Source organism: Calonectris borealis, chromosome 3 (assembly GCF_964195595.1).
Source record: "Calonectris borealis chromosome 3, bCalBor7.hap1.2, whole genome shotgun sequence".
In the NCBI taxonomy this organism is placed as follows: domain Eukaryota; kingdom Metazoa; phylum Chordata; class Aves; order Procellariiformes; family Procellariidae; genus Calonectris; species Calonectris borealis.
Window position 1 is genome coordinate 69,789,376 of NC_134314.1, and position 25,405 is coordinate 69,814,780.

General features: G+C 41.2%; 1 protein-coding gene across 27 annotated transcripts in view; it reads right to left on the reverse strand.

The window, feature by feature from the left end:
* The window catches only part of ARID1B (AT-rich interaction domain 1B), a 336,572-nt gene that overhangs the window by 213,854 nt on the left and 97,313 nt on the right, over nt 1–25,405 (reverse strand). For 24 of the 27 annotated variants that reach the window (XR_012673018.1, XR_012673019.1, XR_012673020.1 and 21 more), the window contains exon 4: nt 19,708–19,818. Coding sequence is in view for 24 of the 27 variants with exons in the window: in XM_075146078.1 (XP_075002179.1) it covers nt 19,708–19,818 (111 nt within the window). In the remaining 3 variants the exon portion in view is untranslated. The other 3 variants (XM_075146096.1, XM_075146085.1, XM_075146089.1) reach the window with 3 other exon arrangements.

Here is a 25,405-nt window from a genome sequence, read left to right on the forward strand (position 1 = left end):
TTATGGCAGTGCTACAGGAAACAAACACACAAAAAAACCACCAGAGCAAAACCAAACTACACACTTAACCTAGTTCTGAAAGGACACATCAAACCAAAAATGACAGTGTTATATCACTATTACTAGCTTTAGAAACAAAGCATTTAGGAGTAATTTCGGTTTTTAGTCCGTTACCCTAAATGATGGCATATGTAAAAAGAGCACATACTGAAATGTAGTTTGGAAAAGATTAAGAGATTATTTTAGAAGCAAATCACTCCATAAATAAAGCACAAAGGGAACACAGCATCATTCAGGAATGGACATCTGTCACCCAAGCAGATACCACATCACGCATTCGCAGCTTAATTCTGCAAAGTGGAAAAACAAGACTTAACACATAAAGCCTTACATGCATTACGTTTATTTTTAAATTTCTAGTTACCATAAATATCCAGACACCATCAAGAAGTATAAACATTACACACAGAGGAAATGGTGAGGAATAAAATGAACAAAGAACAGAAGAAAAGAGAAAGTCCCATGGAGTTGGAAAAATCCAGCCCTATCCTGAGTAGTTTCAGCACCGTTTTTCTTCTAGTGGGGGAGGGAATGAAGAGGGAAGAGAAGTCACATTCAATGTCATCTTGACAGCGACCTCTTATTCAAAAACTATTATTTTTCCATCTTGAATAAGAGAGAACCAAGTGCTCTTCATAATCACATAAATGACCTACCACTCTCTAAGTGCTCTCTCTTAGATCAACAAAGAGCTATCGGAAGCAGTAAGTATTGCACACTACTCCCCTGTCGTCTCAATCCAAGTCGTCGGCACAGTTCAACCTTACCACAAGAGAAACCTTGAAAGGCCAAAAGCTTTAGGAAATACACTTATCAGACTACCCTTCCGCCTCGCAGCAATCCTTTCAGAATTCTGCAGAGTTAAAATGACACAGGGAAAAAAAGAAAGTTAAGAGAAAGAGGAAAAGCATGATGGGATTTAACTTTTATTTTTCTAGGGGAAGGAAATCCATAGTTTCAAACTGGCGTTTAAGAAGGGTGGGAGGAAAAATTTCAGTTGTCCTTAGGGGCAGACTAAAGCTGCATTTCAGAAGACCCATGCAATTAATTAACTTAACATAAAGGTTCTTATTGCAGAGAACTCTGCACCAGTACATAAACTGACAAACTCACCCTCCCCTCTCTCTGGGGGGATCACAAGAGCCTGTCCCCATAAGGTCAATAGCAAGGCTAAGGATCTTTATCCCAAAAGAAGAGCTGTTTTTGGGGCAGTTGTTTGGCTTGTTTTCTTTTTTCAAGGAAGGATGAGGGGAGAAATCCCATTCATTTACTTGTCTGCAGTTCTCTCCATGTAATTAAACAGGGAAAGTACCCAGGGAAAAAATGAAAACTGTGTCATGTGAAAGAAAGGGGGAAAAAAAACCCACCTCTTTCAGACTACCGTATTACCAAACACACAAATACCTCCCAGAAATACGTGGCTGTTATGTTGAAATCCAACTGCAAATTAAATTAGTTAAATATAAAAGAAGGATCTGGTGCACCGAGTGACTCAGCAAGTCAGACCCAAGGCTAACTCACAGGGTGGAAGTAAGGGGGTAGCCCACATCCCAAATATCCTGCCCATTTTATGTGCTCTGCTTTGTTACCGCAATTGTTCCAAAATGCTCCACAACCTCCTGTTCCACCTGTGAAGAACAACGCGATGATCATGTCTGGTAGGGAAAAAAAAAAAAGAAAGAAAACACCCCTCTGCTTTTTCCCCTTGGTCCCTCAAAGGCTTAGTCAGCAGTGATGAAAGCTTACCTTTACCAGTCAGGTCAGCGTGAAACGCTGACTGTGCAAGAACTTCTATTCATGCATCCAAATCACCTGAAAAGGTGCAAAACAAACTATTTCCAGTAGATGGATTTGCTGGAAATTCAAACCCTCTCAAACAGAATGGGTGAACCACAGCTGAGACAAACAGTGTTTGTTGAAATGCTCTGCGCTCACAGGGCAGACTCCTTGCAATAACTAAGAGCTGCGGAATATACAAGGACCATGGCAAGCGCTCAAAACTCCTTCAAAAACTAAATCTATAAATTCACCTCTACCACTATCATAAAGCAAAGGGATCAAGTGTACATTACCAGTAGGAGGAACCAACAGGCCACAATGCTTTCTTCTGTTTCTACCAGGAGAGAGTATAGTAAGTCACAAAGGAAAAGCAAAGACGAGAAAACCCTAGGAGAATCCTTGGATCTGACCTTCTCTCCATATTCTCCATCTTTTTTTCTTTCTTTTTTTTTTTTTTTTTTAGCTTCTATAAAATCCTTGCTGTATTGCTGACTGCAGAACACTTACTGAAGAATGCATAATTACATCTCTTTAACCCCTTACTGTCACAATGTATATACTGTGCTTGGATCTGTTTTTTTTACATTCCCCTCCTCCCCAAAAAAAGAATGAAGAGAATTTGCACAGGCTAGCAAGCCCAAAAAATTATAAAAATACCACTAATATGGTACACTACTGCCAAAGATTCCAACCCATACAAATTAGACTCTCCACATTATTTCACTACTAGCTGCTCTCGTGTACACCTCCCCACTATGCTTTGTTTCAGACTGCTCAAGTACACTCACAGTAGAGTCAGTAAAATGCAAGATCACCACCAACAATGGAACATTTCAGGCCCAGTGGCTTCTGTTCACATGCCTTTCCACGTGAACCTTGCAGTATGCAAGAGCAACAAGCCTTTTAATTTCCAACATATCAATCCCTACTCTGGAAGAGCTTAAGAACCCTACTCATACGTTGGAGACAACAAGAACTTCCTGTGAATTTTGCTCTTCATGCAATGCCCAAAGCAATAAACAATTCTTCAAATTAATAAGTAATTTTTAATTTTTATGGTATTGGTATGCAATCTCAGGATATAGTGTTTGTGTTTTCCAAAATTCAAGAACTAGCATACCCTGAAACAATGCTTTCTCATACAAGTAATAAGTATTTTTGTAGATCCTAGCTGCTGCTGATAACAGGATAAGAATTTTTTCTAAAATAAAGTACTACTGCAGTGTTTCAATGGACAAGAGACCTGAACTAATAAGCATACGTGACCACAGTGGTACTCAGCTGAAAACGATGGGAAAACACAGATCCTGACCTAAGAGACTTAGAAAACTTTCCACAGACCACTAGCTAATGAGGAGTAGGGTTTTTTCCTCCATTTTGTCTCTATTTCCAGCTAGTTAGAGGAATAACTGGAGGCTAAGGGGTCTGAATACAGATACTACTTATACATGTAACACTGGTTTCTAAAGGAATTTTTTCTTCATTTATGTATGGTTTGCAAATATATTGTTTTCAGCAAGGCTTCCACCTGTGCTGAAGAACATGATTATAGCTCAGTAGAAAGCTGCAAACGTTACCAAGGAGAGTTGTATTTGCTGGTCACTACAGGTATAGCATACACAGCTGTATACAACAGGTTTACAGACCCTGTCCAAAGAAAAAGGCTCAAAACAGACGTTAATACAGAGGAACAGGGTGACAACCGGGTAGAATGAATGTAAAAATTAATCGGCCTAATCCAAAGCTGACTGAAATCAGCCAAAAGGCTGATTTCAACAAAGTTTGAACTGGGCCCTCAAAGAATAAGGAGATGGGGAAAAGCAGAGGGAAGTTTACACCCATTTGGGACTACTGTTGCTGTTGTTCATTGACTGATTCAGAAATAACCACCTGTTCAGAAGAGACGTTACTGGTGTTTAAGCGTGATTTTGCTTCCATGTGGTATTTCTCTTTTAAAAAGTCTCTCTAGTCTTTTCTTCTCGTTCCAAGTCATTGGTGACGAAGTCTGGTATCAGCTACAAATAACCAATATACTGTTTGACTCCCATGGCAAAAACTAATACAATATACAGAGCTTTCTCATCTCATGTCTTCTCTATGTTCTTCTGTATCATGCATTACTATAATTAAAGCTGAACTGGTTTTAGTTAAATTATTTTATGTAAATTGTCATAGTTTTATGAATTCAACAGATATGACAACTTACAATAATGAAAGGCTTAGCCAGAAGATTTAAAAAAAGAACAGAGAAAGTGAAAATACCAGGAACTCTGGAAAAACCTGAGGAAGGAATAATTTTAAGTTGTTCTGAATTCTGCAAACACAGCGCTAAGAAGAACATTGAGTACCTAAATAATTAAAGTTTATCCTCTTTATTGAAACAGTCCATGTTTGAGAATTCGTGTGAGTTTTAATGTTTAATTAAGGGATTTAAGCATCGTTTTAAGTGAAAACTCTGTGCAACCTTAACTATGGACCCACTAGGTCACCTCCATAATATATTCATGTTGGGAAATCCAGGACCTGGCTTTTACATAAGTCACTTACTTCAAACACACAGTTCAAATATCAGTCACAAGCACATGAAAAATCAATTTACAAGAAGATGAAAAAATAAATGTTCTAGGAGATAGGATATGCTAATGAAAATTAGTGTAGTGTGTTTGCTTTTTGTCCACGTCCAGGTTTTGGTTTCACATGCAGGGACTGCTGAGACATGTTTATTTAGTGATTAAAAAAGAAAAAAGATTAAGCAGCAACTTTAAAAAGCCCTGTGCAGATAAAGATATGCCTGTTCTATAAGCAATTAGTAATTTCTTATTAATGGAATGTAAACTGTTTTGTCTAATTTTCCCAGAATTTGCAGATTTAAGGGGAATGCAACTCAAAGGATGAAATTCATGCCCACAAAACCAGGAGATGAGAGTAAACCTTTAGTCCAGCCTATTTAATATATGCAGTTGTACAATACTGTATCCACACTTGGAGAAGATTTGCCAGAACTGCTTTTTTTTTTAAAATATATTTAGACAGAATTTTAAAAACCATATATATGAAAGAAAAACTTTAAAAAAACATATGTTGTTGCCACACTCACCCAACACTACAACACACTAACTCCAGGTTGGGCCGCAACACAGCCCGCAGCTGCTGTTGCCCAAGAGCAGAGATAGGCCTCGTGCTGGTCTCAGGTGGTCAGGGAGTTGACTATCCATCTCTTTCATCTACCACAGGGCCTCCCTGAGGTAGGAAATGTATTTCACTGGAGTTTTAGAAGCAGTGCTATTTACCAAAAGTGTCTGTGGGAGTCACAGGGGTGAACAGTTGCATGCAGGAACAAACGCAGAGCTTTGAGACACTGAGCACTGAAGACGCATGGGGGCAGAGCAGGAGCCCTGCACACAAAACCTCTGTGCTCAGAGACCTGAGCGCGATCCACAGTCCAGCTGGATAGGTAAATTAAATCTCAAAGTTTTGGTCCACTGTCTAGAAGGTGAAAGTCCATCCCACAAGAGGTACCATTTACATCAATATCGCTACATGACATCAATTTAAAAAAAGGACAAAAATTGAGGAAATTTGCCTTTTCCTTAGATGTCCTTGGAAGTGTTTAGGAGATCACGATCTGTGACAGATACAGATGGACTAAGCGAAGTGCCAGTAAGCACCCTGTAACAACAAATTCACAGTTAAAAAAAAAAGGGGGGGGGGGGTAGTAAGGAGGAATTATGAATTCCAGGTTTGCTTGTTAGAATCATAGAATGGTTTGGATTGGAAGGGACCTTAAAGATCATCTAGTTCCAACCCCCCTGCCATGGGCAGGGACATCTTCCACTGGACCAGGTTGCTCAAAGCCCCATCCAGCCTGGCCTTAAACACTGCCAGGGATGGGGCATCCACAACTCTGGGCAACCTGTTCCAGTGCCTCACCACCCTCATAGTGAAAAATTTCTTCCTTATATCTAATCTAAATCTACCCTCTTTCAGTTTAAAGCCATTACCCCTTGTCCTGTCACTTTTTATGTTGTAGAAAGCCCCTCTCCAGCTTTCTCGTAGGCCCCCTTCAGGTACTGGAAGGCTGCTATAAGGTCTTGCCGGAGCCTTCTCTTCTCCAGGCTGAACAACCCCAACTCTCTCAGCCTGTCTTCACAGGAGAGGTGCTCCAGCCCTCTGATCGTTTTTGTGGCCCTCCTCTGGACTCGCTCCAACAGGTCCATGTCCTTCTTATGTTGGGGGCCCCAGAGGCGAACGCAGTACTCCAGGTGGGGTCTCACCAGAGCGGAATAGAGGGGGAGAATCACCTCCCTCAACCTGCTTCTTTTGATGTAGCCCAGGATACGGTTGGCTTTCTGGGCTGCAAGCGCACATTGCTGGGTCATGCTGAGCTTCTCATCAACCAACACCCCCAAGTTCTTCCCCTCAGGGCTGCTCTCAATCCATTCTCCATCCAGTCTGTTTTTGTGCATGGGATTGCCCCGACCCATGTGCAGAACCTTGCAGTTAGCCTTGTTGAACTTCATGAGGTTCGCACGGGCCCACCGCTCAAGCCTGTCAAGGTCACTCTGGATGGCATCCCTTCCCTCCAGTGCGTCGACTGCACCACACAGCTTGGTATCATCAGCAAACTTGCTGAGGGTGCACTCAGTCCTCAGTCCCACTGCCCATGTCGCCGACAAAGATGTTAAACAGCCTCCAAGTTTTTAAACAGAGAGACCATTTGTGTCGGCAGGGGCGACTGCATCCCTGTATCCCCAGCACTTGACTGCACTTAGATATATGCCTCCTACTAGAGACTAAAATGAAAGCTATATTTTAGAGCACTGGAAAAGTTAGACAAAGCCTGCAGCTTGTGTTTATAACAATACTTCTACTTGTCTAGATGTATTTCACCAGCTCCGTGCTAAAGAGGAAGACGGTGGGGGTGAATACCGTTCTGGATTTTTTGGTCCCCAGTCTTTCAACCATGCATCAAGAGGTGCGTCTCTTTTGAAGGCTGCCAATGCTACTTGTACAGAGAGCGGGGTGACAACACTAAGGGCAGAAGAGAAGACGGGCACACAAATTAAAACGCAAGACCAAAATACTTCCTCCACTCGAACCCTTCACAACCCTATCAAGGCTCATGTGTGCTGACTTCAGCATCTGCTTCAATTAAATGACAAGAACAGACCCATTTGCATCGCCTTGTAGAACGCTTCAAAAAAGCAGAATTCTTCAAAAAATAGTAAAAAAAAAAAAGAAAGAGAAAGCCTTTTTCTGTTTTTAAACACGTTAAATGGGAGCAGGCAGAACTGCCAAAACCTCCAAGTTTTTGAAGACACGATCAAGGAGAGAAAGGGTTAAGCCCTGAAAAATAAAAGAGCAACAGAGCAAATCTGACTACATGTTTGAAAGAGCCTATAAAATGTTACAAGCAAAACAGGAAAGCTTGTGTTAATAATGCATAAACCAAAGGAGGGGGGAAAAAAGCTACCCATTTAATGGAATAATGCTTTTATCCTTGCAGTTAAAACGAAATAAACCATGACTATTAATCTGGTAAGGCCACGTAAAAACGCAATTTTTAAACATTTTCTAACAGGGGACAGTTCAGTAACCGCTCTGGAGAGCGAGGCCTTGTGCAGGGCCGCGCTCAGCGCTAAATACCAGCCTCCGCTCGGCGGAGGCCATTACCCGCCCCGTCGCCATGGCGACGCTAACAGTGCGCCCGACTTCAAAGACAAAGATGTAATTTCAGACTTCCAGCAGCCAGAGGGAGCGGTGAGAGCTTTCTGGCCGGGCGGTGTCAGCTGATGATCAATTATAAAAATGCCCAGGACGGTTTCGAGGTGGCCTCAACCGCCGCCCGCCCGGCCCCAGGGGAGCCCACCCCCCCCGCCGCCGGGCTGAGGGAAGGCGCAGAGCGCGGGGCCCTGCCCGCCCGCCTTCGCTTCGCGCCCGGCAACAGCGGGAACGGCGCCCACCGCCCTTCCCCTCCGCCAAGTCCGCGGGGCTGCGGAGCAGGATGATCGCCGCCGGGGCCTTGCTGAACTGCCTCGCAGAGCTCCTACCGCTGCCTTTGCCAGGCGCCGCTCCGAGCGGGGAGCCGGTGGCTGAGGCGGCCGAGCCCCTTCGCCCGGCCAGGAGGAGGGAGAACCTGCTTGCTAAATCAACGCGCTTTTAATTTTATAGTGTCGTTCCAGCAACAACAAAGTCGTTTTGACTGTTTCGTCCTACATGAAAAGAGTATGGATACTTGCAAGATTGGTTCAGTGGGGAAAACCCTCACAGGGAAGGAGAAAGCTCGCTTTCAAGTTTTGCCACTATGTGGATTCTGGCAATAAAGAGTAATAGTAGTGCAGAAAAAAGAGACGTTAACTTAGCTTATACACCATTGTCTCATCAATATGCTCTTACTAAGCGTGACAAAAATAACCACTTAGAAATCAATCTATAGAGCGGGCCTTGTAGTCTAGCAGTAGTATGGTGTGCTGCCTAGGAAGTCATGAATGCTCAGATGCATTTTATTTTTTAAATCCCCTTCAATGAGTCTTTGGGAGGGAGTGCAGTTCTTCTGCTAGGTGCCATGTTTCCCACAGCATCACAGCTGTGTGCCAAAACCAAGATAAAAGGAATATACTCCCTTTCGGTTTACTAAAGCTGGGTTACCCTGCAAACCCCTTAGAGAAGAGACAGAGGAGCTGCAGAAAAGACAGATCCTTGAACAACCCAACACCTTGAGGTATTTTTTTTAATGTCTATGTATACAGAGAGATATATATAATCTAAATGGCATTACATCCGTAACCTGGTTATTACCTAGTCTGAAGGAAAACTAACCCTGTTCTGCAGAAATTGAGACACTTTGCTTCCCTCTGGCCAGGCGAAGTACCATGACTTTCCGTATCCTTACCAGAAAGGCACCTTCCCACCTGACAGAGCCCAGAAGTATTCAGAGACCTAAATGCCGATACAGCAGTACAAAGCATACTAGTTAGCCAGCAAACACAAACACACCACCCGTGCACACAGTCTAAGACGACATGTCAGCCCTTTAGCTGCCCACGCGCAGCAGCACATGCCATCGCACCGTGTCCCTGAACCACGTTCTCCCGGTCCAAGGCGCAACGCGGGCCAACACTTGCTGTTAGGTTTTGTCACTCGCCCTGGTAAGACTGGGAGGTATATACTGCTCACAAGCATGAGCTGGATCCTGTGTATGACCCTGAACCAATAACCCCAGACTGAACTTGGAGGAGCATTAGCTGCCCGACCTGCACTTGTTTAATCATGAATGTATGAGTTCTGTGGGCTACAAAATTCAGCTTTTGACAAAACTGAGTCTATGTCATCTAAGTACACAGGAATCAGGAGTCTGTGGGAAATTCGAATATACACAGGGTATACAGAATGTCTTAGATTGCTGGAAAAGTAATAATTTTAAAAGTTAAAGCCTGAAGAAGAGGGTTGGGGTTTTTGTTGTTTGTTTTTTCTTTTAAATAAAACTTCTTTTTTTAAATCCTTTGCATAGCTGGTCACATGTTTTGTTTCCAAGTTACATTTTTAATGGATGGGGGGGTAGGGGGAAGCGTCAGTCTATAGGTCCTTTACTCACTCTTCAAATCTGTAGTTTCATTGCACACTGTAAGTGACAAAAGATAGTTCTTAGCCTGCGTGGCTAGCTGACTACAGCCCTCTGATCACATCTCCATGGAAATGGAGGTCAAGTGATCAAAATTATTATACAGGAGAGGAAAGTTTGTTTTTCTGGCAAAAATAAGGTAAAGGATTTACAGGGTTGACTTCAATCTGACCTGTACTACTCTGAATATAGGCATTAAAAAGCAGAAATCACTGGTTCTAACCAGCAGAAATTAAAGAGCTAAAATGTTTGTAAGTATATGTGAGTATGTGCATGAGTGCATTTCTCAGCGTTTCATAGGATCTGATATCTGACCTCTGCTTCTTTGCAGAGGAGAAAGACAACTCTGTAGGTAGCCCGAATGGCCCCTCACGCGCTGAGCTGCGGTCTAAGCACCGGAACAACCCTGTGGCCAGAAGCAGCCAAAGACTTCCAGAGCCAAAAAGATTCCTGTACTTCGTCATACCTCAGAATAGGAACAAAAAGGCTGTTACTGTGATTTCTAACAGGGCAAAATGTCTAACGAGCCATGCAGGAAGAATCAGCAGTCATTTAAAAGCACCAGTGGTGTGTATATACAGTCTTCCTAAGTCTTCTTTAAAGGCACAAGCAAAACAAAAGGAAGGAATGAGGATGGAGAGAAAACGGACTATGAGAGAATCCAAATGAAGCCACAACTATGAGATGGTTACTTATTTAAAAAAACAAACACAGATTCTAAAATTTTACAGCCGTGTTTCCATAAATCCTGAAGAAAATTGCACTGAACAACTTTACTCTTCTACTTTCATGTAGGCGTCTAATGATACAATAAACAGGATAGGAAAAATTAGGTTTTCATGAAGCTTTCATTAAGCCTATTATTAAAATCTTGACATGGTCTGTAAATTAACTAAGGAAAAGAGATAATCTGAGTTTTTCTTCCACCTCCACTGCAGTATCATACAAAAAACTCGTAAGGCTTTCAGGTCATTATAAAAGTCTAAAATCAAAAGATAACAGTTTGCATTAAGTTATATTCTGCGCCATAATGAACTAGTTCACTAGGGCCAGTGTCTGTACTTAATCCATACACCATTTTATCTACCCATATAATCTTGCTAAGTTATTTTGCTTTTAACAAGTGAGTCTAAAAATCTCAGATCACTTCCAGTTCCTTTATTTCCATACTTTTCAAAAACAAGCACTGGCCATTGTATAGTTTGCAGTTCAAGAAACAAAAATAATAATGTTTTAGATCTCTTTCATTATCTTTTGTGCAAAATGCATTGGCAAAATTCATTATCTATGATACTATAAATGTACATGTGAGTGTACACCATATGCTATGGCATGAAACAAGCTTTGTTCTCTTAACTAGGTCCACTACTGTGTATTCAGCAAACCTTACTAAAGCTTACTGATGCATAATGTATTACTACATGCAAACATATAAATATAACCTCTCATGTGTGCTTATCTCTATATTACTTCCCAAAATGATAATTTGAATAGTAGGGTGGAAGACAAACTATTAAGTGAATTTCCACCGGGGGGGGGGGGGGGGGGAGAAAAAAAGAACATCAAACCCAACACCACACATTCAGTTATAAATTCATGCCACTTAACTGTGATGTGAAATAAATGATCCAGAATGGCATATTTTCCTATACTAATGCAATTATTCAAATATGCCTCAAAATTCAGGTCCTAATTCTAATTTAACACAGTAAGTCTCATTTCACAGGTTGAGATGATTAAAAGGGTCATCTGCAATTGTTTGCATGGAAGGAAAAAGATCAAAAGCCTAAACACTGGGAACTGAAAGTAGCCTTTTACTGATGTTCAGCTTTTCTGTCTTGATTTCAACACACTATGATGCTTCACCCCCCTGAAATTACATTGCCAATTCGAACAGGACCCTCTTTATAAAGTCCTGTGGGTGCAGAACCGTGTTTGGAATTGTGTAGGAAATGGCACAGAATAATCTGCATGACGTTAAAGAAAACTGATGCAGTGAGTTTTAAGTGTAGTGCCTTCCAAAGACAAATGCAGAAACCCCCCTCATTTAGAGACTCTGTGTGTGTACTTTCTTTTTCAAGATAAATTGATAATGGAAGCCCATTTACATGTAATACACTTCAGAAGCACTTTTCACATACAGCACAATATAGCACAAATTCTATAAAAAGCCAGCATGAATTGCTGTCTTCAAGGGAAGACTTCATAGTGAATCTAAGATGTATGGCTCCAGCAAAGGAAGGAAGGTTTCACAGGCTTAAGCATTATAAGACATCAGGTTTCGAGAAAACACATTTGAGAGAAATTTAAAAACCTGTTTCAAACTTCAAAAAAATAAAGCAAAACATGAATAGTCACCCACGCTACAGGGCTGACTTTATCGGGATTCTAATGTAGTACTACAAAACAAATAATATATTACAAACACTTCCCATTTGCACCATGATGGTACCTAAAATCCCCAGCAATTATGGATACACCATAAACAATCAGACAAAGCACTGTGAAACCTGGCCTAACCTTAACACTATTGACCGTGACTGCACAAACATCTGCTTACACAGAAACAGCAAGCTGACCAGGAGCACTCAGAAGTGAGCTTCACATCAAAGACTGCCAACAGGTTGCAGCGATAGCACCAGAAGCTAACACATTCCCAGCAAACAGGAATGGATGGTAGAAGAAAAAGAAAAGGCATCTGCTACTAGACTTCAGATGTTGCCGGTTGGAATGAGTTACTGTGTTTAGTCAGGGTTATGAAGCTGAGGTCACACTTCACAATGGTTGGTAAGCACAAGTAAAGGAGTCATTCTGGAAAAAATAATTCCTATCTTACAGGAATACTTGTGGTAAAAATAAAAGAAAGAAAAAACATTTACAGTGTCTCAGGTACTTCCTGAAATGGTATTCAAGTGGGTAATACTCTTTTGTCTTACTTTCTGCATCGTAATCCCAATGTTCACACAGGCATGAACAAAGACATGCACCAGTGAATATATTAAGCCTTGGAATTTATAGTATGCTATCAACTCAAAATTTACAAATAACCAAGCAGATAAGACATGCATGCTTTTATACACACTATATATATGTACACACATTGCGTAAAATGTTCAAAAATAAAAATAATCCCCAAATCCAAAAACCATTTTAGAGTTAGATTCCCAAATGCAGAACCTAAAGGCATTGACTTGGAAATTCGGGCAGATTAAAAGGACAGCTAGTGCAGTTACTTGCCCCTGCAGCAGGTACGTCTGAGCCACGCATGCGGAGGCACCCACACTACTACACTTTATGGCTTTGCATATTAAAAGTAACCTTGGGGGCTTTCAGCTTGCCTCTCATTTCAAGCTGCAAGCTTTGGCGGTTCAGGGGCTACCACAAGCACAGCTCAGTCACTTCGGCTATGGGGGCAGCCGCCTCTGAGGGAGGGAACAACTGGAGTGGGGGGAAGCTTCGACACCAATACTATCCTGGCATGTGGAGGCATAAAGCACATTTGATGCAACTCCTCATGGCTTCAAAAACACTGCAGGAAAAAAAAGCTACTAATACTTTAATATTCCACTTAGGATAACATTGGCCTATTTAAATACAAGTTTTTGCAACCTTAACCACTACTGGGATCTATAAACCCTTAGCAGGTTTCCTACATAAGTTTCATGTAGAGGTCAGACTAAATATTTCTTTTTGCATTTGTAAATTTTCTTAGATCCTAAATTAGTAATTTTGTTATTACAGGGATATTGTAAACATTGTAAAGGTAAAGTATTTTGAAAACGGAAAAGGTGATGGAATAGCCAGGTATCTTTTTTACAGTACTTAGTGAAATTACTTTTTATACTTCAATAACAACATAACACTGGTTTTTAAATAAATATGATCAAACTATCAAGCAAAACCAAGTAATTCTCTTCACATCACAAATTTTAATTTTAATAGCAAGAATACTTAATTCAAGAATCAACAATTTTGGTTTCAATGTTTCAGTTTAACCCTACATGGACAACATATGCCCAGGGCTGCTCTGCACTACTTTAATTTTGTACTCTTCCCCAAAAACGGGACTTAAACTGAATGTAGAAGTTGACTCTCGGACAATGAATCAGTTTGATCACCTGCATGAAATCCTGGCTCCGCTGAAGTCATGTGTAAAACATGCATGAACACTGAGTGGACTAAGGTTTTCAGTGACACACACAAAGGGTAAGTTCATCCCCCCGATAACATCACCGATTTCAGTGGTGCTGCAGTGGCTCCCACTGGATTTGACCCACTATTCTGACCGACACCAGGACACAAACAAGAGGCCACATACAGAATCTGTATGAGCACCAGCACCAACAACAGAGCATGTTTTGCACCTCAGAAACGCACTGAAATACATATACTTGGTATCTCTATACATATGTGTTGTATGAAACTTGTTCTAGCTACAGGTTTATTACATGGAATGGCGAGAAATTAGCAACTGCACTTGATCTAGAATTAAAATGACTTGGAAAAAACAGCAACTTTTTCCAACTCTGTGCATAATGGCCAAGAAAAGCCTTTGAGAAAGCTTAGTCACTTCTTTGCAACTTGAAGCTTTTTTCCTTTTATTCCAGGCTTAAACAAAGTTCAGTGGGGCATCAAACTGCCTCAGTTTTAAATTACAGTCTGTACTTTAAAATAGAATGCATGCACCACATGTTCCTGAAGCTAGAGGGTGGGAGTGTTATTCACTGAAAATTGAAGGCTTGTTGAGTCAATAATCTTCTTTCACAGAGTAACAATTTTCAGCTAAAATTTCTTGACCCAAACAAAGGAAAACAAGATCATTCAGTTATTTTACAACACTGCAGAAAAAAGAAAGGAAAGTGGGAAGGAGGCACACCAGTCTTATCCTACTTGATGTAAAAACAATGGAAAATTTAATTCACAAGTATTACATACTCACGTTTCCTTCTTGTTCATGGTTTAACATACTCCCAAACAGTTATTTTCAGATGGAGACATGAATAGAAATGAGTAAGTACAGGACAGAATTGCTATCATGTACTACACATGCATCTATCAACTGGCAACTGCATTTGCCTCCCAAGAATAACCAAAAATCCATTTACAGATTTTTTTTTTCCCCCCTCCTCTTTCTAAATCAGAAGCAATATTCTGGATTTTTAAAATATCACTTAAATTTAGATCAAGCTTTCTAATTTGCTTACCTGCAAAGAATCCAACAAGGATTACAAGGATTGCTGCCCTACCTCTCCTTCAGTACTGATTTGTCCTTACCAGAGGGGCTACAGTTCTAATTAATATTTACATTATGGTAGTGCCCACAGCCCTGATCATGATTAGGGCTTACTGGACTAAGCTCTGTATAAATGTCACCAGAGTCCCTTGTCCCAGTAGTTCAACCTCTGAGAAAAGAAGAGGCATCTCCTACTAACCCTCAACCACAGTTTCTCAAATAATGCTGCAAACTCTTTTCCTGGTCTATTAAGACTTCATACATTAAAGGCATTTGTTCAGGGAACGCTGTTGCTCAAGATGACTTTCCAAACTACTTCATGTTCTAGAAGTGAGACAGGGAATGTGGATTCCCAAATCATCCCATGTATTGTCCTTACACCTGCACCTATCAAGATGCATCTGAAATTATGCTGTTCCATGAGCCAAGTACATCTAGTCTTGCATTTAGTTCACTACTGGTTCTCTACAGAGGTCCTCTGAAATCTGATTTAGTACCCTCTTTCTACAATGAAAAAGGTGTGTCAGCCAGAGGAATGACTGTCCAGCACTCGAAACATCCTTCAGAGGCTCATTAAAATGAGGTAAAACAGAACTGTGAAGCAGTTAATAAAATCAGGAAGGGATTGCTGATGTACAGTTTTCCACAGCACCACGCATAATGAAACAAGGCAACTGGCATCTTAAAAAGTTTATTTGTCCAAGGAACAGCATGTATTACTTAAGACCTACCTGACACTGAAGCTCATACAACTATAGACATTGAAGAACCACAAACTTCTCGGGTCACAGCATTGCACAAGATACAAGCGGCATTCTTCCTCCATTGCTGGCTACTATTTTTTTGCATAGAAACTGCTCTGCTGCCATGAAAAGACCCAGTGAATGAGTGATGTCACAGAATTAATCCATGAACTCAGAATTCTGAGTGACCGTAAAGTCACTCAGTAAAGCGACTAGTAAAGCACCGATTCCCTCAACTCCAGATACAACCTTCCGCCTTCGGCACTTCGTGACCTCCAGTAAACATAAGACGAACCTGAGCTAAGTTACAAGACTAAGGCCATGATTCCCCCCCAGTTCACACCAATGCAGCTGAGGGCGGCCACAAGCCCACCTTCCCTGCAGCCTCCAGCCATTAAACAACTCAGGTATGTAAACTGGCAGAAAACTTACCTTACAAAAAGAAGTTAACTGTTTTCTGTCTGTTTGGGGTTCTGTGACCGCTGCAGGGCCCAACTGGGAGCACTGGGATCTGCTGTGCCACCATGTCTCAGCTGACAGCATGACAGTCTTAAATGCTTCCAGCAAGATCATACAGTCCTTTCGGATGTGGCTGCTGCAGTCCCCGCTGTCCCCTTTCCCATCTCCTCTTCTGAGGTACCACTGATGCCCACGCAATTACACAGTGACTCCGTCAAAAACTAACCCAGAAATAAAGAATGATTATTTCTCAGCTGGTTCCGTTCCCCAAGTCAAATCCACTGGCCAGTCCCAGGAGTGACAGTGGAGGAGATGGGACGGCACAGCCGGCATGCTGTGGGGCATACAGCCACTCTGGCTTACAACGGCTCAAGCAGCCACAGAACTTGACCTGTAAGTTACAACAAGACAAAATTAGCAGAAACCTGTGTTTCAAAAGCATGGCAACCTTGGGTAGGCCATTTGACCTCACACAACCACACCTGACACTGGGCAAAAAAGGACCTTATTAAAACAAAGCAAAGTAATAGCAATAACACCAATGCCTATCTGAAATGACTTTCATACTTATGCCAATAAAAAAAATTAAATTCATTTATGTTTTCTGGTCTTCATTCTACCAACACAATCCAACGTGAACATTTACAAAATTACTCATTAAAGACAAAATAAAGGATTAGTCTTCACAGACACATGCAGCCTACTGCTGACACAAGCTCCTTTACTGCAACAACAAATTTGCAGATATATCATTTGGAAGCTTTTTCCTGTAAGTCTGCTCTAGCTTTCTCACAATAGCAGAAATGTGTATTTTGCTATTATCCCTTAAGTCTCAATAAATATATTCTGTAGTAGCTGCTCTCCAGACAATTTCATTCAGGCTTCTCCGCCTTTATTCCTCTGCTCTAATAGGGAACAGTTTCTGTTTACGACTTCCTTTCCTTCACAGAGTACCCAACTCCCATGTTTTCTCAAAAGCTTGAGATTTCCTTCTAATTGTGACCCCAACAAAAGTGCTCCGAGCACCACTCTGTGCAACTTTTCATTTGGGCTCTCAGTGACTCCACATGGTCAGAGACCCACAGGTCTAACCCTCCAGATACCAGAGCAGTCAGGAGAAGGAAAGCAAGCATTGTCTAGAATCTGACAGGCCATTAGAAGTAGCTAATAAAGCCATATTTTGTTTGTAGCCATTTGTTACCAACCCACATTACAAATTTGTCCGCTTTGAACTTTATGGGAACATTTATGCCAGGACTTTTATATACAATGTGTGAAGGAAACGGAACAACTATTGAGCTGTTTAGCTGTGCTCACTGTGACACAAACCTGCTGAAAAAACTCCCCCAAAGGATGACACAAGCCAGCATTCAGTGCTGCAGAAAGTGGCCAGCTCCTCTTCAAATCCATCAAAGGGAAACTCTTTTTTCAAAGCCACATCAGAGAACACCATTCACCATTTACTATTACATCTCTTTTGTTGTTTTTAGACACTTGTATAAGCTTGCTATATAGCTGCTGTGATTTTACACAATGCCCTTAAGAAATAAAAAGATAACGGACAAATTGTATAAATACCAGAATACCATGAAACAAAACATAACCAAATTTTCTTAAAAGTGTACCACCACTGCTATCATTTCAAGTTTCACTGTACAAAGACGACTGACTATCCTCAAGAACAGCATTATCTTGAAAACAACTTAAGAAGCCATATTTAGCATCCCAAAATGACAATATAACTAGGAATACTAAACCAGGGATAGTGATCACGGGTTGTCATAAGCAGTCGAAAACTGAACACAGAACTCTCTCGCTCCAGGGGAAAAACAAACGAAAACATGTTTATATGGTCAAGCCATCCATACCCCAAGTAGAGTTATATTAAAGCATTTATCGTGTTCACCATACTTTGAATGTATGGTTTGTTCCTAATTTCTTAGACATCTTCCTTGGACATAAGATGATGGGGAGTTTGCTCACACTACCAAAAAAAGCATTGTCGCCACATATGAAGCGTTGCAGTTGTTTTTAATTTTGAAAAATAAAACAAAAAAACCACAAAAAAGCCCAGATCAAAACCAAAACAAAATACAAAATGATAATACCTCCCATTCCCCAAACAGCAGGGTTTTTGAATATATGAAGTGCTCTCTGGTTATGTATCAAAGCTTTTCAGTAATAAAGTGTCTCAGTAACAGCATTTGGGACCAACTTAGAGTTTAAGCTATGTGGCCAAAATGGTTAACATTCACTGTTAATACTACCAGCTTACTCGTACTTAGAATAATAATGAACTACTAAATATACCAAACACTCAGGGACACAGATAATACCCAATACTCTGGTTAGATATCACGATGATGGAGGTAGGACAGAGCATGGATTGAAAGTAGGACAATTATTTAAGAAAAACCACAGGCAAATTAGTAGAACATTAGTTGATAAATAACTTTACTTCTCTCTACCCTAATAAACACTGTTCATGAAAAAGTGGGAGGTTAAAAAGTCCCCTTTAATATCACAGCTTTTTAAAGTAGGTAGTTGTTGCCAAAAAGAGTTCAACGTCCACAGTAGCCACTATTTTTAAGGTAATCGCCAGCATCCGTTTTTGAGACCTGTTCAGGGAAATTAGTCTTTTTAAAAAAGGTTTCCTGAAACACTGTCAAATTAGTACTAGTTCAAAGCAAATGGATATCTCTTCTCACACCAGTTTCCATAGCTTCTCCTGAGACACGCACGTCTCAAACATCATGCAAAGAATTTGTGGCATATATACTCTCCTAGGTGCCAAAGATAAAACTTTAAAATGCTACAAAGATATTTATTGCCCTATTCTTAAGGGTTGACAATAGTGCCATGTGCCAGAGGTAAAATATACAATGAACTACCAGATTTCACAGATACATTTGGTGTCTTGATAGGGTAAACTCTTTGGAGAGGTCCCTCTGCTAACTGGAAAAGAATACATACCCAGTGGACTGCAGGAAATACCCTATATGTTTACAATACATTACTGCAAAGCCAGAGGTCACATAGTTTATAAACAGTTTTCATCATTTATAGCATATTCTAGTTGGTTTAAACTCATGCTGTTTTACTACCAACAAACAAGAAAATTCCCAAACCAAGAGGGGCACACAGAGACAAGGCTAAGGAGTACTTTGTCCATTACAGTGAAATAAGACCTTCAAAAATGCAAGTAGCTGCAGTGTCTTTGCAAAATAGATTAATTTGTGCATTTTCTCCCACAGCAGAATGCATAGAGCTCAGAAAACTAAGAAATGTTAGTCCAAAATAATCTCCTAACCAGAAGATCAACCTAGCCCAAGTATCACCATCATTCCCACTTCTACACTTCTATAGCAATAGCAGCAGAATTAACAGTCAAACTCATTACTGATGCTCAGGGTTTGGAGCAAATAACTCCTACCAGCAGTATTCTAAACCAGAACCTACTGAAATCCTTCGAAAAGGGCACAGAAAAAAGCCTCTTCCTCACCAGATTGTTTTGTGCAAGTATGGAATTCCTAAAGCTAAAAAAATCAATCCATTTCCTCTTTGCAAATACACATGTGCACAAGCACAAAACATGGTGTGCCTAAATAGTGGTATTTTGAACCAGAAAAGTCTAAGCTAAGTCCACTCATATACAAGCTGTCTGTTCTCACCACATTTTTAAAAACGGTTTGTGATCAACTTCGTTTAATACTTCTTCTTTCAAGATTTCTCATCCGCTCATCCTAGATGCAATGAAATCCTACGTAAAGTGCTTTCATTTTAAAATACTGAAACAAACACTAGTTTCTTACTGGTAGGCTTGATGGTCTTTCTTGCTGGATTAGATTCAAGTCTTCATGGTTAGGCTTTCCTGGGGCCATCGGGGGTTGAGATCTGGTTCCATAGCCTTCCTGAGACATGTCCTGCAACAACAGTTTTAACAGAATTATTAACCTGACTCAGTAATTACAATTAAATCTGGATCACAGAAGGGTGAAAATACAACAGCTGAGTGCTGATGGTTTTTTTGATCAGAAGTTTTTACTAGTTATACCTTCTTGATTCAAGTATCAAGCCCACATAGGTACTGCTGTGACCTGTGCTGTTTGTAAAGAAATCCAAGGAGCAGAGCGACATGCTGACAAGCAGCAGGGAACCTTACTACTGGAACACAGGGAAACACACAAAACCAAACCTACTAAATAAAGGACCCCCTTTTACCCTAAAAGAGTAGCAAGCACAAAGCGGTCAAAAGATTGACCTACTCTGAGATGTATTCTCAAGCCTTTTGATGAAGTACCGAGCCAGGTGGAAGACTGACTTGAAAGTAAGATTGTAATCACGCTGTGTAATCAGACTGCCGTAACAACCCTGGATTTACCATCACTAGTACCGGCACAACTTTCAAACGCTGGCTATCAGGTCGTAGCACACAACGCAGTCGCTGCACCTGCTGGAGGCGTCTTGCCTCCGATGGGTTAGAGGAAAGTGTATTTCATCAAGAGTAGCTCTAAAGATTGTACCAGCAACCGGGGGATTTTCCTCCCTATGCAAGCCCAAGCAGTCTCAGGTAATGGCCTGACACAACACCCACTACACAGGGGCAGGGGGAGCAAAGAAACAACCTCCCCCCTGCCATCCCCCATCCCACAATACAGGCCTACTTCACACGTATAGATACTTGCCCATTTTAGCTACTATAGCAGCTTCTAGACTAACTTCTTCAAGGGAAACAATGGAAAGTGGATACCCACTTCAGCATGTGTAACTGGCAGGGAAAGTTGGAGAACCAGTTCCCGACTGCTAGAAAAGATATCGCACCTTAAAGGTTTTTCTTTGTCACTTTTAAACGGTTTAATTCTCCTCTCCCCCTCCCGAGTTTACTACCCGTTCAATTTGCTTCAGCCACCCTCACACCCTCAGTTTTGACACGTACCTCAAAGCACGCAGCCGCCCCTGGCGCGAAGGGGCAGGGGAGGCTGTCCTCTGCCCCACCCCACCGCAGCCCCAGCATCACCTTGCTGCTGCTTAGGAAGGGCTGCTCCGACGGCCGAGCGTCCCTATCCACAGTTACTGCTCACGCAAGGCTCCGCGAGGCAGCTGGCTTGCAGCGCAGGAAAGCTTTCTGTCTCTGCTTCTAGCCCTGCTCCCGACAGAGGGAAATTTGTTAACAACCACACTGTTTCCATTCAGCCCCTTCCATCGCTTTGGACTCTGCTGAATTATTTTAAGGGACGCAGAAAATTCAATGGGGCTAATAAAACAAACCCCAGCAAACCTGATAGGATGTAAACCCAGCAATAAACGACCCTATCCCTAAGCCTGTGCCAAGTAAAATCAAGAAACACTTAAAAGGCCAGCACTTCAATGTGGTTACCAGCAGAGGGTAACAATTAGGCTTAAGGGTGACAAAGGCTGATGGCTGAATGATTATTATCCCCTGTGACCCCCCGCGCTCCCCCCCGCCCAGATTTCCACTTGTCACACAGCTCTCCTGCTGCGCACACCAGCAGGTTCCTGTGGATTAACAGTGAGGTTTAAAATCAACAAATGGCACAAGGCCTCCATTCAGCAGCCTTCACCCCACTACAAAGGCGTAGAAAGGTGCAGGACAGCTTCACAATAGGCAAACAAATGAGCAAACCTCTGCTTTCCTTTTTATTTAAAAATGCGCGCGCGCGCGCACACACACTCTCATGCACATGCACGCTAGGGGTTGTCACTGCGTAGGCATCTGTAATATACCCAGCAACCCCAGATTTCAACTTCCAGTTCAGCACTCGACTCTCTTCTTCCTAATTCTTAAAAAAATACACCAAATAAGAACCACTTGTTAAAACAACAACAACAACAAAATACCCAGAAATACCAAGGGTGGTGAAAAAGGATAAATCGAATATTAAATTTAGGAGTCGTCATTTTAGAAACACAATTGTTCCTTTTTCCAAACAGACACTACAGGATTTTGCTGGGAAGCAAAACATGTTTTATATTTTGAAAAATCAAGAGCCATTAATTCCTTACAAGCGTGGTTTTTCCCCACATGTTTGCAAGATTTTAACCTCGCTTCCTACAGAAATTTCCAGGGGGAACGGAGGGGGAGTGGGAAGAAACAGCATGCTTTCTCACAAGAAATACTGCATGTTGAATGGAATTTACTTTTACCTGGTATTTGAAGACTATCTATGAACTGTCTTTCCACACACTGAAGAGCGCATAAAAAACCTGGACATGACACCCTTTGCCGTTTTAAATACACCATTTTCACAGTGCTTTCTTTTCTGATTGTGGAAAAAACAAATTTTTTTTGCTTAATTCTAGATGAGGTTTGGAAACAAATACTGCAGACATCCGTGTTTGTTATGATGCAGATACCTGTGCACTCCAAATGGCACTGAGATCACATACTCTTTCTTATATTCTCTGTAAAGCCATTTAGATACTTGGATCACTCTAAACTTGGAAAGCAGCTCTTGAGAAGTGAAGAATCAGTTTGCTCTCAGTAAGTTGCAGGCATGGGAATCTCCCAGATGAAATATGCATGGGGTTGTGTGTATAATTTTATGTGTTTATACATATGCATTGTCCAATAAAAACAGTCCATTTATATACTAAACATAATGATGATTAAATAATAGCATATTTCACTAAGAGGTTGGCTTCATAACCAAAATAGTGCTTAGTATCATTTTCACTGAAAAACAAAGGAGAGAAAATCCCTACTGCCTTTCTTCAGTTCTACATTAGGTAAGATACAGCATATTACAGAATAGAAACAACAGATTTTGAGAGATAATAAGAAATAAGGACAGAAGTATTAGAGTAAATTGTCCGTCATTGAAGAAATGCATGGAATTGGCAATTCTCACTTTCAGTTTTGAAAGGTCATTTTCTAACATCTAGGAATGGATTTATTGGGGACTGAACAGAGGGAACATAAGGGGAAGAGGAACATGTTACCACGTGTTGTGCTACAGTCATGGCTGAAGAGCCCCCCATTGATACTGGGGCTCAATCTTCTCCTGGGATCCCTGATTTTTTTTCTTTTGACTCCCAATATTTTATCCATCAATGACATCGGCTTTCAAAGCAAAGCTTGTGATTTTTTTATGAATCACAGAAAATCCCTCCTCCCATAGAAGAAGAGCCTGTGTGTAAGAGAGAGAAATCCAGGCTTTTATAAACAGAAGGCTACAAGTTTCCACTCAGAACTTCCCAACTTGGCACAAACCCAATCATATCATAGCTGTTATAGCACAAACTGTCAACAAAGTTGTAAAATAACTAAAAGCAGGGTTTCCCCCATCAGATTTTAGAAAAGGCACTGGGACAAATAATCTGCAAGTCATAAACATATACTCAAAATAGCTGAAGTTTAGACTGTTTTCACAAAACATTCATATTGTGAAGCAGGTAGGCAAAAAAAAAAAAAAGACTATGCCTACATATACACGGCCTAAGACCTATGTATTGGGTAAGCTGTTCAGAAATCAATCCATATACAATTATTATATTTGGGTAATAATAACAACAACAACCAATTGCTTATCATCCACAGAGCCAGGACTAGTTATTTACCTCCTGTTCACATGCACTTTTTGCTCGCTCTGCAAATTGTGGTATATGGAGCTCAAGTTTGAGGAGCAAGGGAGGAAACAGGATATTTTCTTCCCTCTTACTCTCTGTTACTGTACTCATCTTACAAACTTTTGAAGTGTCTAATTCTGGTGTGGGATTTCACTAACACAGAGGTTTCGAACGACCAGCTGAGCCAGTGTGCCAGCCTGCAAGAAAGTCAAAGGCCTCTTGCTCCTGCCTCCCCCGGTTCTTGCCATTGGACACACACCCCCTTAGTTTGTGCTGGGTCTTTCCTAGACCACTTTGTGAAATGGTGCAACTTAAAACCTGCCAGAAAGATAACCCCTTTCCCTCTAGCTTTATCACGGATTACGGAGCAGAGCTGGCATCGGGAAGGGTTGGGTGAGCGGAATAGCAGAAGGAGACTTCCCTCCTTTGGCAGCAGCCAACCACGAGCCCGGCTCCACCAGCCACCAAACTGCAGCCAAAGTCAACTGCACTGCGACCATTTTGGAGTAGGCCACAGACAGACAACCTTTTTCCTTTCGATATGCAATGCTAATTAGTGTCATGCTTGCACTCTCTAGCTGGACCTAGTTTTAAACAAGCAAGTCTGTCCACATTCACATGTGCTCTGCAAACTTGAACGAATACAGTGCTGATAATGCTTGAAACCATGTAGATGAAATGCACATTTCTTGTAAGTTCTACCAAAGAAGATAAGATTATTAAATAGTTTAAATTATTTTTAATAGAAATGGAAAGGATAGTGAAAACGTTAATGTTTGGGGGAAACCACATTTAAAGAAGGGCTGGGTGAGAAACATTATTCAGGCTTCATCCACTTCTACTGCAGCAAATTTCAGAGGGATAACATGACCACCCAGGAAGATAAGTACCATGATGGTTAAATAGAAGGAAAATAATTGATGGAAAATAATATACTAGACTTCAATTTGAAAAACTCATTAAAAACTATTTTAGCTCATGTTCTTGATTCAGTTGGTTGATCCTTAGAAGACTTCAAGTGTGAGAGCAGTGAATTCTACAGCAATGTGACAACAGCAAAATTGAAAGCAAATGTTAATTTTTTTTCGCAGACCACTTGAGAATGGAAGTCAGGACCCAGTGCAGCAGCCAAGAGGAGCATACAGCCCTACAATACAAGACTATTTTATTCATCTCTGAAGGGATACTATGGAACAGGAAGAAGGCAAATGAACTGTTAGGGGTTATATAGAAGGACATTCCTTGTTATCACTTAGCCAAGTATCTCTTCATTCTGTGTAGGTAAATACATACCAACACATTTCCCCTCATTACCTTCTGCAGTAAAAAGCTACAACAACAACAAAAAAAGTTACTTACCGGAACAGTGACATATCCTATACGGCCAACTTCTAGACCAACCTTAATACCTAACATGTCACCTCCCAAGTTGTACACTCCCTGGCAGCACAAAACTGACAACAAAGGACAGCCAAGCTATTAGAGGAATATTGTAGGTAAGGCGGCACTCAGAAAAAATGTTATGCCCAGGGGCACAGCCAACACTGAGTCTCACGCAAGCAGCCAACAGAATGCAGCCCTATGATGAATGATCCATTAAGGACAGAAGAGCAGAAGGGTTTGCTTGAATCCTGGCAGATGGTCTGCAGAGGTCCTGCAGGATGTAGACGGACTCCTGCAGAAGATCCTGGGTCAAGAAGACGTCTTCAATTTAATGAATCAGAAATGGAAAAAACAAACCTAACAAAAAAACCTAAAGCCTTGAGGAAAAGAACACTGGTACCTTGCAGCTGGAGAGCGTTGTGCGCAAACCAGCAAGCTAGTCTCTTATTGCACAGAGGGAAGAGGCGATTGCAGGACAAAATTGTTTGGTAGGTCCCAGCACCTGTTACGCCAACAAAGAAGAAGAGAATGCTAACCACC